We start from the raw sequence: 16,141 nt of genomic DNA on the forward strand, positions 1-16,141 counted from the left end.
ATAAAGAGTAAAAGAATTGATTCTTTTTTCAAGAGGAAGGCTTGTGATGAAGATGAAAAAAATGCATCTGTCATCTAAAATTGAGAAACTTCATAAGAATCCAAATATTGAAGAAAACGAAAAACAACTCTCTAAGGTTCCTAAAGTTACATATAATAAATTTGAAAATACTTTAGAACGTGATCTGGGAGAGCGTTTTCAAATTTGGCAATACCCACCAAATTAATTTGATGAGTTACGAAGGGCTTATCTAAAATGGGATCCATATCAAATGTGTTTATAAAATTATCCATTGTTATATTGTTTAGATTCTATTGTCATGAGTGCTTATTTTGAATAAAAAAAATAATATAAAGAAATTGATTTTTTTTAATTAAAAGAAATTAATTTTTTTTAATTAAAAAAATAATTTATATATAACAAATATAATTTGATCCCCTAGAATTGTTGGTCAAGTTCCGCCACAGGATACATATAACAAATTTAAATTTTATAATTCAGTTAAAGAATAAACATTGTACATAAGAAAGGTTAAAATATAATTGTCATAAAATCAACCATATATCATTTTAAAATGAATTTAAATTTAAATCATCTTTACATAATTGACATAAAATGTCTTTGATGTGTGATGTCCGACACATCTTCTTTACACACACACACACATATATATATATATATATATATATATATATATATATATATATATATATATATATATATATATATATATATATATGTCTGTTTTTTAAAAACCATCAACGAGTTTCACTAATAAAATTATAGTAATTGGCCAAGTAAACGCATATTCACTTAAGGTTAATTTGTTAAAAATTAAATATTTCTTCCAGTTGACCAATTATAGTGAAAAAAAAATATTTTTTAAGTAAATAGTCAATTGTAGTTTTTAATTAGATGAATTAAAAAAATCTTATTTTACATATTAAATTATTTAATTATAATGAAGAATTAATGTTTAAATAGTAAATGTTCATCATTTAAATTATAATGCAATTGTTTAATTTTAATTATAGTTTTTTATTTTAATTTTGATATTTTAAACATATACATAAAATGAAAGTTTGTAAGGATAAAGAATAGGGGCACATGTAAGTCTTTAATTTGAGAATTAGTATATCACGTCAACGTATATTAAAAGTGCCGGAAAATTAGAACCAAATGCGTTACTATTATTATATGTCTAATCCATAATTATCTTCTAATTTTCTGATAAAAATAATTACTAATATTTTTCAGGTATAAGCAAATTATTTTACCCTCTGGCTTGTAAAAAATCACTGATTAAGTTTTAAACTAGAAAAATTGACATGACAAAAATAAATATTAAAAGGTATTAAAACTGAAAAGTAGTTACGCTGAATTTAATGCAAAAAACTCAAACAGTGTGGAATGGGCCTTGTCCCAATTTAATGCCATAATTTAGTGACAGCATATTAGCGTCGTACGTTCTTTATTTTTATTTTTTTAATAATTCATGCAAAATATCATAGTTAGAATTACAATTTTTAATATAACTTAACAAATATCCACGTAACAAATATTTAACAAACTCATCCAGCGACAAATTGTCATATACTGTACCATAATTTGTTAACTATTAACATTAAAGTAAACTAAGATTAAAGTCTAAATAAATTATTATAAAGTTTTAAATAGGGTTAAATGTGTTTTTATCTCTTAACTTTCAGTAAATTTTGGAATTAGTTCATTTTAAAATTTTGAACCAATTTAGTCATTTTAATCAAATTTTATTAAATTTATTTGACATTTATTTTATATTTCAAGCGCATTTCATAATAGTATTTGACTTAACATTAAAGCAAAAATGTATCAAATAATATAAACAACTCAAATACAATCTTGAAATGCGTATGAAACATCAAATAAACCTAACAAATTTGATTAAAATGACTAAATCCACATATTTTGAAAGATGAAAGACTAAATTTATCTAAAATTTCGAAATAGATTAATTTCAAAATTTACTGAAAGTTGAGAAATCAAAAACATATTTAATCCTTTTAAATATTATGTTTTTGTTTTGATAAATAAAAAAATAAAAAATTGAGTCGAAAAATGGCGGCTGAGAGAGAGTGATAAATAATGGGTCCCCATTAGAAGAAGAAAATGCATGGAGAAGGTGAGGCACTCTATAAATGAAGGCAACATAGTTTGGTCTAAATCACACTTCAAGCTTTTTTTCTTTTTCACTCAAAACTTTTTGAAGTTCCTTCATTCTTTTAACATGGAAGAAGAAGGAAGAAGAAGAAGTGATGATGAGTACACGGAAGATGGAACTGTGGATCTTAAAGGAAAACCCATTCTCAAATCCAAAACTGGTCGTTGGAAAGCTTGTTCCTTTGTTGTTGGTATCTTTCTATCTATTTTTCTTATATTTCTTTTCAAAATCACTTTTTTTATCTTTAGATTCTTTCATGTAATCTTAGCATACACTAAATTCCTGTTTGATTTTTCGTTAAAATGATATAAAATTGGTAAGAATTGATTTTTTAATGTATATTAATATGTGTTTGATTTCTAAATTCAATAAAAAGATAAAAAGTTCGAATTTGGATATTTTTGCTAGTTTTTTTTGGATTGTTTCTTTAGTATATTTTCATAATATAATCATTATCACTAATTTTAAACATTTTAAAATATATTAAAAAAATATTTAAAATATCAGTAAAGAACCGCACAAAAAAGTTATCAAATAAGAAATAACTAATTATTACTTTTACATTAAGAATTGGATCTTACCCAAACACACACTAAGTTACTGCTTTGAGAGATATTTCATAAAACCAAACATTGGTCTTTGAGTTGTCTCCTTGCAATGGAAGACAGTAACCATGATATTGTAAGTAGAATGAGATAAAAGTAAATTTATTATACCGTTTTTTTTATTGATTATGAAATAAAATATTTAAACTTAATTTATGATATTTATTATTTAGGTGTTGGTATTTAAAGATTGATATTAACATTATTGATGTTTTAGTTTAAGAACGACGAGGAATGAAAATAAGTGCAGAATCAAATTGAATTTATTTAATATAATGAAAGACGAGATAATTAACCATTGAAAGACCCACTGATTACCTTTTTATACTCTTTATCCATTTTTGTTTACTAATTTATTTCTTTTACTTAAACATTTTTTTTCTTTTATCGTTTACTTTCTTTTATTCACTGTAATTTTGTACATATTTCTTTCTTTACTACAATAGGACCCGTAGTGGAGAAGTAGGTTATATTTCAAAATCTAATTTATGACATTCTGGAAGAGTTTAATTGATTCTGGCAGAAGGTAGGTGTAGCTATATAAATAAATAAATAAATAAATAAATAAATAAATAAAAAAAAAAAAAAAAAATATATATATATATATATATATATATATATATATATATTTCTTTAGTGTACAGAAGGGATTCATTGCTGGAAGACCACAATTCTTCACAAGAGTCTTCATGATTTTTTAACATAGGCACATTGACATTATGTGTATGGAGAAAATTCTATTAGTAATAAGTAGATTTAAGAGAAAGAAATAAAAAAGTTTTACTGGTAAAAGTTAACCTTGTGGTTTTCATAATACTTTTAATGATTAAAAATATTTACATAATTGAATGTGAGGTTATTTTTTTTCTATTTTTATTATAATAATTACAATACTTAAGAGTAATAAAAAATGTACTAATACAAGTAGTAATAATAATAATAATAAATACGTAAATAGAGTTTTGTCCATAACATTCTTTGTAATAGTTTATTCTTAACACATTCTTTTAGTAATTAAAATTCACTAGTTTTATTAGTTTAAAATAAGACCAACTACATACGATAATAAACCTCATGCTTGATGAAACTCACATCAATTTTGTTTGATAAAATAACATATTAAAAATCCATTTGGCCATTTGTTATGTGTGAGTGAGTGATGATGCATTGAATTGGATTGCAGTGTATGAGATATTTGAGAGAATGGCATACTATGGAATATCATCAAACTTGATTTTGTATCTAACAAAGAAGCTTCACCAAGGAACTGTCACCTCTTCCAACAATGTCACCAATTGGGTTGGAACCATTTGGATAACTCCCATCTTAGGAGCATATCTTGCTGATGCTCATCTTGGTCGTTATTGGACTTTCATTCTCTCCTCAATCATCTATCTATTGGTAACACTCATAGTAATTTAGATCTTCTGCTGAGTTATATTTTTACTGTCATAAAAAGATGGTAGTAAAATCAACTCAACAGATGATCTGAACTCTACTTCTTATCTCTCACATTTTCTCTGAAATGTTCTTTCAATTTGAAAAAGACAAAAAATCATAATCTTTCAATGTTGGCAGGGTATGTGTCTACTAACACTATCAGTGTCCCTTCCAAGCCTAAAGCCACCAGAGTGCCATGAATTGGATGTAACAAAATGTGAGAAAGCTTCCACACTGCATCTAGCTGTGTTCTATGGTGCACTCTACACTCTGGCACTGGGAACAGGTGGAACCAAGCCCAACATTTCCACCATTGGTGCTGATCAATTTGATGACTATGACCCCAAAGAGAAGAAGTACAAACTCTCCTTCTTCAATTGGTGGATGTTCAGCATTTTCATTGGAACCCTCTTTGCAAATTCTGTCTTAGTCTACATACAAGATAATGTGGGGTGGACTCTTGGCTATGGTCTTCCCACTCTTGGACTTGCAATTTCTGTAGCCATTTTTTTGGCAGGCACACCCTTTTACAGACACAAATTACCCACTGGGAGTCCATTCACTAAGATGGCTAAAGTCATAGTGGCTGCTATTAGAAAATGGAACATTCCTATTCCTAGTGACACTAAACAACTCTATGAGCTTGATCTGGAAGAGTATGCCAAGAAAGGGAGAGTCAAAATTCATCCTACTCCAACCTTGAGGTCTAACTTCTACCTTAATATCTCATCCACTTCATATTCTTAACTTCTCATATAATTCTGTTTAAATGTTAAAAATGATTTACCGTATGACATGGATTCTGACGTCATATTTATCCTAAACTCTAAACCATAAACGTCACAAAATTTTATCATAGTAAATCATATTTATTATGTTAGGTCATAACATATTAAGTATGACCTGACATAGTCCTATTGGAGTGTTTTGTTATCTTAATTAATGTTTCTGGCTCTACTTCCATATATATGCATGTAGGTTTCTCAACAAGGCATGTGTCAAGACAGATTCAAGTGCAAGTGGATGGAAACTAAGTCCGGTTACTCATGTAGAGGAGACCAAACAAATGTTGAGAATGATCCCAATCTTGGTTGCCACTTTCATTCCCAGTGCAATGGTTGCACAAATAGGTACCCTTTTTGTGAAGCAGGGTATAACACTTGACAGAGGCATTGGTAGCTTCAACATTCCCCCCGCAAGTTTAAGCACATTCGTGACTCTATCCATGCTTATCTGTGTGGTGCTCTATGATCGTTTCTTTGTGAAGATCATGCAAAGATTCACCAAGAACCCCAGAGGAATAACCCTTCTGCAAAGGGTTGGAATTGGCCTCATAATCCACATAGTGATCATGGTAATTGCATCTCTTACTGAAAGGTACAGACTTAGAACGGCCAAGGAACATGGGCTGGTGGCAAATGGAGGAGAAGTTCCTCTGAGCATTTTCATCTTGCTTCCTCAATACATTCTTATGGGAACTGCTGATGCATTTCTTGAAGTTGCAAAAATTGAGTTTTTCTATGACCAAGCCCCAGAAAGCATGAAGAGCCTTGGCACTTCTTATTCAATGACTGCATTAGGCATTGGGAATTTCCTGAGCACCTTTATTCTCTCAACAGTTTCACATGTCACCAAGAAACATGGCCACCATGGATGGGTTTTGAACAACTTGAATGCTTCTCGTCTTGACTACTACTATGCCCTTTTGGCCATACTCAACTTGCTGAACCTCGTCTTCTTCATGGTTGTGGCAAAGTTCTATGTTTACAGAGCTGAAATTTCAGACTCCATTAAAGTGCTTGGAGAAGAGCTCAGAGAAAAGACGTCGAACCAAGTGATTCCAAGAGATTGATTAGAGATGATAATGGTGGACATTTAACATGGGATGGTTGGGATAATTGAAAACCAGTTTAGCAGAAATCAAGAATATGTTGTAGCTGATATGATAATGTGTTTGACGTGTGATGCTTTGGACTCGATTCATGTTCATTATGGAAAGAACAAGGTAGATGAGAATATTTGAATTTGTTTATTGTAGGCTTAAATACTTTGTGATAATTAGTTGTGCATATTAAGTGTTTTTTTAACAAAATAAATAATATGTTGCTTTTTTTTCCTTATTTTTCGAAAAACTTAAACGAGGGCTGGTGGAAGATTTTTTTTTCCTGCTCATTAGCTTATACCTTTCTCTTTTTCTCTCTTAAATACTTAGCTGTACAAAATAAATGTAGGAGTATAATATAGAATCATAGTTCTATAATATATAGGTTGAATTGTTAGTCTGTGTTTATTTTTTTAAAAAGTAATCTTTTTAATAAAATAAACATATTTCGTCCAATTATTTATTTAAAAAATAAATAATTGTCTTTTCTTTAATAAATGAATTCTGCATACTTAATATTTTAAAAGTTAATTACTTCAAAATTACCTATTTTAAATTTAATGAAGGGCTACTTATGTTTTCACTCATTTTGTCTTTATTTGAATGAATGTAATCTTGTAAGTCAATTAAACACATTGAAGTGGGAATGTGTGAAATGGTATAAACAAGTCAAAATGAAACATGTTTGATATATTAACAAATTTAACATAATTGATTTAAAATAATTATATATCTATTATTTTTAAAATTTGAGACTCAAAATGTACCAAAATTTTATAAAAAATACTAATTTCAAATTCACTACAAAATTAAACTAACACACATTCGTTTGTTTGACTCAATGCAAGCACAAACATATATCCATAAATGTAACAAGAATAAAAAAAAAACAAAATATGTTACAAAAAAAAACTTACTCAACAGCAAAAAGCAAAATATGATTAGATGAGCTTGTTCTATAGTCAACTACCTTTGATAGAAACTCAAAATAAAACATAAAAAATTAGTTTTAAAATTTAGAAAAAAATCATATATTTTGTATTTAAGGGAGATGAAATACTTTAAATAAAATAAATAAATTTATTTTAGATTTTATATAACATTTATAAATTTTAAGTAATAAAATTTACACTTCGTTTGACTTAATTTTTTAAATTTATAAAATATTTCCTAATAATATTAAATAAAACACTTTTCATAAGCTGCTTTAAAATTATGGTCATATCACTAATAATTGTGTACATTTTAGGAATATTGTCCAAGATGTCATCAAGAATTCAAGCAATACAACAATAAAGATTGCATTTATTAACATAATCGATGATGAACAATGTTGGATCGAAAGGAAGGTTAGTTTGTGATAATTATCGGAAAACATGGATTGAGTAGACACAACGAATACAACGTGAATAGTTTTGAGACAATTATTATATCGATAGAAAAAAAAAAAACATAAACATAGGTTATTTAAAAGTAAGGATAACAAATTGTAGTTACAATTACAAATTATAGTTACAATTCAAATACTAGAACACATCGAACAAGAAAAACGACAAATCTAGTGATCAATATTGCAACTTGGATTACCACTTTTATAATTTTTTTGTATCAATTTTTGTTTTATCCTTATAATTTAGTTTCTTACAATTTACATTTCTAATTTATCAGTGCAATCTATCTCCATCTTCTTTACTTTCCTTTATATTTTTTTCACTTCCCACACATTATTCTATCTTTATATACAAAATACAAAAATATGATTATTAGAAAGAACACACAAGTTTACCATTCAAAATCATATCAAAAGAGATTGTAATGGATTACATATATTTGTGAGACAGATACATATTGTAAGTAATTTGTATTTCGTTACAGTTGTGGAATCATAAAACCAACACACTCTAAGTTAGATTAAAAAACAAAGAATCCATGTCAAGTAGATTTGGTTCTTCACAAATATATTGGACAAGTGTCGAACCAACATTCTTAAGAAATAACTATATATTTTAATTATTATAAATATAATAATAATAATAATAATAAAATAGAGTAATTGCAATAATAATAAAAGTAGAAAGTTATCTATTTGATTTATGATTTTTTTTTAATTTATCTTCGTCGTTGTTGTCGACTCTCCTTGATCCATTCTATATTGACTCGATGTTATATTTTTATGCTTTTTAATTTGATCTTTAATTTTAGTTTAATTTGATTTTTTTTGTTTAGTTTAGATGTATATTTATCTAAAAACCAAATCAAACTGCACCAGAAACACTCTAGTTATATACAAAATTTTGCATATTATAACTATATATTATCCTATTAATTTTATTTTAATAATGATAAATTGAAATTTAGTATAATAATTATATTAAAAAATAATTATTAAATAAAAACAGAAAAATGTAATTACCCTCACACAAGTTTTTATTTGAATATCTTTAAAAAGTCACCACCATTCTGTATCAAAATTGTTGTGATCCATATTCTTGTATGAAGACATTATTTGATCCATATTCTTCACATGGATTTATTTATTGCACTTGCTAACCTGTGACGAATAAGTTTGGCAGCTGCAACCATATTAGTGAGAGCAGGCTTGACCTCAGTGTACTTGCGTGTCTTGAGGCCACAATCTGGGTTGACCCACAGAATGTTGCTTTCAACAACTGCAAGCATTTTGTTGATCCTCTCAGCAATTTCATCTGTGGGTGGAATCCTTGGTGAGTGAATATCATAAACGCCAGGACCAATCCCAGCACCATACTTCACTCCCTCGCGGAACACTGAAAGCAATTTCTCATCTGATCTGGAGTTCTCAATGGTGATCACATCGGCATCCATGTCTATGATTGAGTGGATGATGTCATTGAAGTTGGAGTAGCACATATGAGTGTGAATCTATTAAACATCAAAGTATATTAATATTATTAATAAATTAGTAGATATCAGAAGATGAGAAATGAAGGTGAACCTGAGTGGTGTCTCTCACACCACAGTTGGTAATCCTAAATGAGTGAACTGCCCAGTTTAGATAGAAAGCCTCTTCAGACTTCCTCAGCGGTAAACCTTCTCTTAGAGCAGCCTCATCAATCTGGATTACAGTAATACCAGCATTCTCAAGATCATCAACCTCATTCTTGATAGCCAAAGCAATCTGGTAGCATGTTTCAAATCTAATAACAAATAGATAATGTTAAGTAAGACAATATCCACTCAAACCTGCAAGGTAGCAAAATAAAGGTTTTCATACCTTGGCTGGTCATCTCTAACGAAGGACCAGTTCAGAATAGTAACAGGGCCAGTAAGCATTCCCTTCATAGGTCGTTTGGTCAAACTTTGAGCTGTTGAAGACCAGAAAACAGTCATGGGCTTGGGACGGCTCACGTCACCATAAATGATGGGAGGCTTCACACATCGCGATCCATATGATTGCACCCACCCATTGGCAGTAAAAGCAAAGCCAGATAATTGCTCTCCAAAGTACTCAACCATGTCATTCCTCTAAATTGCCAAACATTTTTCAACAATTAAGTTTTATATTTTTCTTCAGAAAGAAGTTTTTTTTATTAAACTACTACTAATCAAAAATATCATCTACACACCTCAGGCTCTCCATGAACCAAGACGTCAATACCAAGTTCTTCCTGGAGCTTCACAACATTGTTAATTTCCTCCTTAATGAAACGGATATAATCTTCCTCAGAGATCCTATTCACAGTAATTATATAGCATTCTAAATGTCATACTGTAATGATAGTTGGATTTGGCAGGTGGCAGGAGATGAACACTTTATACTCACTTATTAGCCTTGAATTCACGCCGAACTCTTCTAAGATCTGCAGTCTGAGGAAAAGATCCAATTGTAGTGGTTGGAAGAATAGGAAGATTCAGTTTCTTCTGTTGAGCATCCAACCTGGCACTAACATTTGTGACCCTGCGATGATTAGATCCCTTCAGAGTTGCAACCTGAGGAAAAAACATATTAAGCCTTCTAAAATTGGTTGGTCTTTCCTTTTGCAGGTTCTGAAATAGTTTGGTATACATGATAGATTCTGTCATTGGGTTAAATTGGTTTTGGAATCTGCTAAGCTATATCTTTTTCTTTTAATGGGAATGTTGTTGGCTTTATTAGTTGTTTGTACAAGAAGCGTCCAACAGGGTTATCATCCATCACCCCTTCTCTTTTGTTTTCCAGTTAACAGGTTCTTGGTAGGGGTCTCCCTCAGCTGTTATGAAAAGGGATTAATTACTCCTTTTGTTGGTCTTTCTGGTAACACTAAAATAAGCCTATGCTTTTGTTTCAGGCTCTGGTAAAACACTTCCTCTATCCAAAGTTTTCTGGTATAAATTTATTCCTGCTGCTGTGTCTTTTTTTGGTTCGAGATTGTTGCTTAAGCTGCCAACTAATGATATGCTTATTATACTTGGCTATTATATTGTTTCTACGTGTAAACACTGTCAACATGCATTTGAAACTGCTGATCACCATATTTTCATTGCTCCTATGCTAAAACAGTAGTTCTAGCTTGAAAATTTATGTTGATCATGATGATATTCAGTCCCGTTCATTACATATGCTCCAACTTTAGTTGTAGTGTTAGGGATATGAGTTGATTATGTTAGAGATATGGTTTGATTACATTAAATAGGAAGATATGATATGATTTGATACGGATATATTGAAACCAAATATTTCTCATCATTAGATATTAATTTTGTTCCTTATTATTATATCCTTTCTTTGCTATAAGAGTACATGCATGTACTAACACAAGGAATTCATTATATTCCCTCACAATTTCTCTCTTCTCAACATAGTAAGAAAGTGATCACATCCTCTGTGACCAGTTTAGTAAATAGTCCTTTCAACAATAGTGATGATTCTGCATACGTATCTTCTAAAACAATCCTCAAGTAAAAGAACCAAATTGAAAATCTAAATCAGCACTTACGGCCTTTTGGACGGCCTCATTTGTCACCCTTGGGGAGGACTTCCTTGAAGCCAAGGCTGCAGCATTAGCAGAAAAGTAAACCTGCAAAAAGATAGGCCATAAAAAAACAAAATGATGTAAGTTTGTAACAAAAAGTTTTCAATTCAATGGGTATGATGTACCTCATCCTTCTGTCCAGACAATGCCTTGGCCAACGCATTGACTTCAACAACCTTTTGTGCCGCAAATGAAAGCCAAGATTTAATCTCTTGGTCCAACTTGGTCTCATTCACAAGATCAACTGCAGTGTGAAGAAGAGAACAGGATGTAGAAACCACAACCTTGTCTGCAGAAGTAAAAGATGGTTCAGATTTAATTTCTGGTATGCTGAATATATGTCAATAACAATGCTAATTGACAACAAGTACCAGTCCCAACAATGTCCTCAAGTGCCTGCAAGGTGTTCAGAGAAGATGCAAGATTATTGGCCCAAATATTTCTTCCATCAACAACACCAGCAAAAAGAAATTTTCCAGATGGAAATCCCTGCTTGATCAAATCAAGGGTCTTTGTTCCACGAACAATGTCAAACCCATATGCAGTAACAGCCTTCAAAGAGGTGAGAGTTTTGTATGCTTCAGCAGGAATGTCAGCAAAATATGTCTCAATCAGAACATTCAAACCAGACAAACTTGATTCTAGTTCTGCATAGGCATGAGTAAATGCTTGTAACTGGTGGGCATCAAGATCCTTCACAAGGGTAGGTTCATCAAACTGGACCCAAGTAGCACCGGCTGCCTTCAAATCAACCACAACCTTCCTAAAATATTTAACGAAGTATGATTGAAGCAACATTAATATACAATTCCAGCACATATCAGCACTTTAAGACCATACCTGTAGACAGGAAGGATCTTGTCAATTAGGGAAAGAAGGGAAAACGACTTATCAACACCCTTTGCTGGTTTTGACAGCAACAAGTAGGATACAGGTCCCACAAGCACAGGTACAGTATTAATTCCCAGCTACATTATAGAAAGACAAAGGTTATAAGCATCGGTGAATGAAATTAACAATTCAAAATAATTTATTTCACCCTTTGGCCACTAACATTCTTTGCATATCAGAGACCTTTGCAATATGTCAATAGTTAAGGTAGTAAAAATTCTTCTAAGCCTAGAGTCTACAGAGGTTTATTATGAACTTTTCAGATCAATCTAGGATAGTTGTGCTAAATCTATTTAGAACTTACAACTTTGGCCTCTTTGTATTCAACCACAGCCTTGTGTGATGAGTATGAGAACTTAACATCTGGACCCAATTCAGGAACAATGTAATGACTGTAACATAAGGGATCATAAGTTTTGCATTAATGAGAACTAAACAAATATCAAAACAATTGCCATATTAAATTTTGCATTAATAGATTTAAATCAACTACAGTGTCAAGAGTGAACGTATGTGTGTGCTCCTGCAGTCATTCAAAGTCCCCAACAAAATCTCCATCATACACTAACTTACACCTTTCATGTTAATCGTATTTAATCTAACTATATGTAAAACTCAAAAATTTAGAAGGGGTGATTTTACTTACTAGTTGGTGTCAAACCACTTGGTCAATTCCATAGCTGGTACGGATGCATTCCCTCTTGCCATTGAGAAGTAAACATCAAACCCAATCTCCCCGCCATTCCAATTATATCTAGCAGGAACTGCCCCGAGCATGGCTGTTGTATCCAGCACTTGATCATAGTATGAGAAGGTGTTGCTTGGAATATACTTTGTACCAGCTTCGGCCATCTGCTTCCAGATAGCAGACCTAAGGTCTGCAGCAACCTGCTGCAGCTCCTCAGCACTACTCTTTCCATCCCAAAAGGATTCCAAGGAAAATTTAAGCTCTCTCTTGGGTCCTATGCGTGGATAACCAACAATATGAGATGCCATTGCTCTGTCATTGCAATATTCAAATCCACAATTTCAATATACAGTTACAAACGAAGAGTAAGGCTACAATGTATAGCATGTGGTTTTCCATGTTAGGTTTCACTGATTATGGCCAGAATACAAATAGATGTGAGACGACTATAATTGACATTACACCTCCACTAGAACATCTAGTCATGGAATCTGAATTTAGAACACCATTCATCAGATTGTTTATGTACTTTCCCCATAAAGGTGAATGAACTATCTGGAACTAAATCCACATCATTCCAGATATGTGAATTTTCATAGATTAAATTGTAGCACAAATATGAACGTTCTATTTGTATGTTTTTCTAAATTCAGATTCCATAACTAGATGTTGTAGTGGAGGTGTAATGTCAGTCTATCTCATCTATTTGTATTCTGGCCCTAATCAATGAAACCTAACATGCATGCTATACATTGTTATACATTGTTATACATTGTAGCATTACTGCCAGATAATAAAACTACATAAGAACACAGTCAGCCTAGGCATCATCTAAACCATTTGATGTCCACGAAACGCAAAGACAGGTTTGAAAAGAACGAAAAGAGCTACTCATCTTTGAAGTGGGCCCAAACGCGATCCAACCGCTGAAGATGATGCTACTGATACCAAATGATGACAAATGGTTCGGTAGAACATTCTCGAACCCTCGTTCTCGCAGCGGAACTGGTGAATGATCGGTGAATGATGCAGCGGAAGTGAAGAACGATGGAAGCAAACGAGGGTTCCAATCATGGAGCTCGGTGCTTACGGTGAAGCAAGGTTAGGAGGAGAACCCTAACTCTGGTTCGATTTGAACTCTGAAGGTGAAAGGAGAAAAGCTAAAAGGCTAGTCACTCTCGTATATTTTCAAAGTTAACCGCTACAAAAGGTTGGCCTGCCTTTTTATGATGAAGGCAAGCCGGAAAACGTTAACAGAGAACGGAAATGAAGAAGGTAGTCGTCTATCAATCCTAATAACAAGAAAATGTGTAGAAGGAAACGTGGCCACTTAGTCTATGCAGCCACAACTAAGAAAGTGTCCCTTACCCACGTGTTGAGGGCCCAATAAAAATGGGCTGCATGAACAAGTTGAGGGCCCAATAAGTTAACTTCCGTGATTCACTTGCTGAAGATGCAGCTGGCTTCTGGCCCAAACAACTTTATAACAATTAATCAATGTTAAATTTGAACAACATAACTTACTTAATTAGAAATTCAAGCATGGAGTGAAGGAACAACAAAATGAGTTTTGTCTAACATAGAAATTAAAATATAATTTTTTCTTCAGGCAAATCATTTCATTATGTCTCGTTAATGGCATTGCAGATCATGCAAAGGACAATGATATTTTAATTTATTTCTAACTCACCACTTCAATCATTCTTATATCAACACATCACATCATTAAAATAATCAAAACAGATGATTTAAAAGTGACAAGAGTAATGGATTAAAGTGAGTCCAAAAAAATGGATTAAAATATCATTATCCTTCTACAAAACCTAAATAAGTCTGCAGACTAGAAAATTTAATATGTCTTACTCTTTCTTGTGAGCTAACGGAATAGTCCACATAATTCACCCATATACTCATCCTAATTTTACTCGATTTACAAAATTCTTTCTTACAAAAATACTTATACCATTGTTTCCAATTTTTAAATATCTTCAGCCAACATTAAACCAATTATAAACTATGTCAAATAATCATATACACTACAATATAAACAACATATTATTCATTTTCAATATCATAAACTAAATAATAATATATCAGTGCAAGAATTTTAATGTTATTTAACACTTTAATCACAAAAACTTGATGATACAAAATAATAATACATGCATGTTAAATTTTTTTTCTCAGCAGCCATTAAAGACATCAACCCTATACTTTTATAATAATATTAAGTCTTCAGCCAATAAAGTTGATAAATACATATGCTATTTTTTTAGTTATCTTAAATTCCATATTATACAATACACATCACATATTTTATTTCATACACAATCACTGAAATAGGTTATAAATGATAAACAAAAGGGTCATAAATTATGCTCACTCTTAAGTTACTATAAAAATTCATTTCATTGGTTGCAAGATCAGTCTAAGGTTTCTTAGTATTTTATTTTATATTTAATTTTTTCTACAGAGAAATTGAGAAGTATGATTAATATTTAAATTTTTAAAACTATATTATGTAATTTTCTAATTGTAACAATTAGATTTCCTCTAATATATAATTTCATTTTATTTTCTCACTCCATAATAAATAGCCAAGAGTATAAAAAAGAAAATATTACTTCTTTGACTTGCAAAAGAAAAATTAAAATAAGCTTTTTCACTAGAAAAGTCAAGTAGAATCTGCATGTTAGGTCACACATCTCAAGAGAATCTCAATTAATACAAAAAAAATTAGTATTTATTTTAGGTACCAATTCATTATCAATCGAGATAACCCATGATATCATGTATGTATATTATAAGAAAATGTGGTGAGAGAATATATTTATATGATATTATATTAATAAATAATTATTTATTTAAGTACGTAGTAAAAAACTTATTTTCTAAGCATTTGTATATATTAGACTTGAATACATTTTCATAACCTAAGATATTAGTATCTAATATTTTTATATATCTCTTGTACACCAAAAGGAGAATATGGATACGTTAACATTGTGTATTTTCATGATATTATTATAAATTCCGTAAATACGTGTTAGACGTATGTAATTGTTCATAACTTAATTGAATTAAATGTTACAAAAATTGTTGAAATCATTACTAGTAAAAAAATTATATTTTTATAACCAATAAGTCAATTTTAATGAGATTGTTTTTAATTTTTTTTCGTTTATTTTATAATTTTTTGGAACATGTATGTCTTCATTTTCAACTTATATTTAACAAATAACAAATATATGTATAAAAATTTGTCATCAGTATCACTTATGGTAAGAGTAGTCATAATAATATTTCTTTTCATTAGTCAACACCATTTATACCATCTCATCTTTTGAATAATAGCATATTTTGCTATTGCGAGAAGAAACTTAAATGTAACAATTGTCACTATTATGGTTAATAAGACTTGTAATAAAGGTGTTGTTTATATGA

The 16,141-nt window shown here is 30.6% G+C and overlaps 2 protein-coding genes across 2 annotated transcripts; one reads left to right on the top strand and one right to left on the bottom strand.

The window, feature by feature from the left end:
• The first annotated feature begins 2,191 nt into the window (after window positions 1-2,191).
• On the top strand, window positions 2,192-6,365 carry LOC114190575 (protein NRT1/ PTR FAMILY 5.2-like). Its single transcript, XM_028079520.1, has 4 exons — window positions 2,192-2,390; window positions 3,989-4,206; window positions 4,384-4,949; window positions 5,224-6,365. The coding sequence occupies exons 1-4, from the start codon at window positions 2,267-2,269 to the stop codon at window positions 6,095-6,097; spliced, it is 1,782 nt and encodes a 593-aa protein (XP_027935321.1). The 5' UTR covers window positions 2,192-2,266; the 3' UTR covers window positions 6,098-6,365.
• A 2,147-nt stretch (window positions 6,366-8,512) lies between these two features.
• On the bottom strand, window positions 8,513-14,004 carry LOC114190227 (5-methyltetrahydropteroyltriglutamate--homocysteine methyltransferase 1-like). The gene is made up of 12 exons (XM_028079026.1): window positions 13,593-14,004; window positions 12,656-13,015; window positions 12,314-12,401; window positions 11,959-12,086; window positions 11,490-11,881; window positions 11,244-11,407; window positions 11,083-11,163; window positions 9,930-10,096; window positions 9,733-9,838; window positions 9,381-9,631; window positions 9,102-9,303; window positions 8,513-9,028 (listed from the first exon to the last, which is right to left on the bottom strand). Exons 1-12 carry the CDS (start codon window positions 13,769-13,771, stop codon window positions 8,648-8,650), a joined length of 2,499 nt encoding a protein of 832 aa, XP_027934827.1. The 5' UTR covers window positions 13,772-14,004; the 3' UTR covers window positions 8,513-8,647.
• Between the last annotated feature and the right edge of the window lie 2,137 nt (window positions 14,005-16,141).

Source organism: Vigna unguiculata, chromosome 7 (assembly GCF_004118075.2).
Source record: "Vigna unguiculata cultivar IT97K-499-35 chromosome 7, ASM411807v1, whole genome shotgun sequence".
NCBI classification, from domain to species: domain Eukaryota; kingdom Viridiplantae; phylum Streptophyta; class Magnoliopsida; order Fabales; family Fabaceae; genus Vigna; species Vigna unguiculata.

Excerpts from the sequence above, each read along its gene's own strand:
- LOC114190227 (XM_028079026.1), bottom strand. The coding sequence starts at position 13,771 with ATGATTGGAACCCTCGTTTGCTTCCATCGTTCTTCACTTCCGCTGCAT. Across the intron at positions 12,087-12,313 it reads AATACAAAGAGGCCAAAGTT|CTGGGAATTAATACTGTACC; the intron begins GTAAGTTCTAAA and ends TCTATAATGTAG. Across the intron at positions 11,408-11,489 it reads TGAGGACATTGTTGGGACTG|ACAAGGTTGTGGTTTCTACA; the intron begins GTACTTGTTGTC and ends TTACTTCTGCAG.
- LOC114190575 (XM_028079520.1), top strand. The coding sequence starts at position 2,267 with ATGGAAGAAGAAGGAAGAAGAAGAAGTGATGATGAGTACACGGAAGAT. Across the intron at positions 4,207-4,383 it reads CCTCAATCATCTATCTATTG|GGTATGTGTCTACTAACACT; the intron begins GTAACACTCATA and ends CAATGTTGGCAG. Across the intron at positions 4,950-5,223 it reads CATCCTACTCCAACCTTGAG|GTTTCTCAACAAGGCATGTG; the intron begins GTCTAACTTCTA and ends ATATGCATGTAG.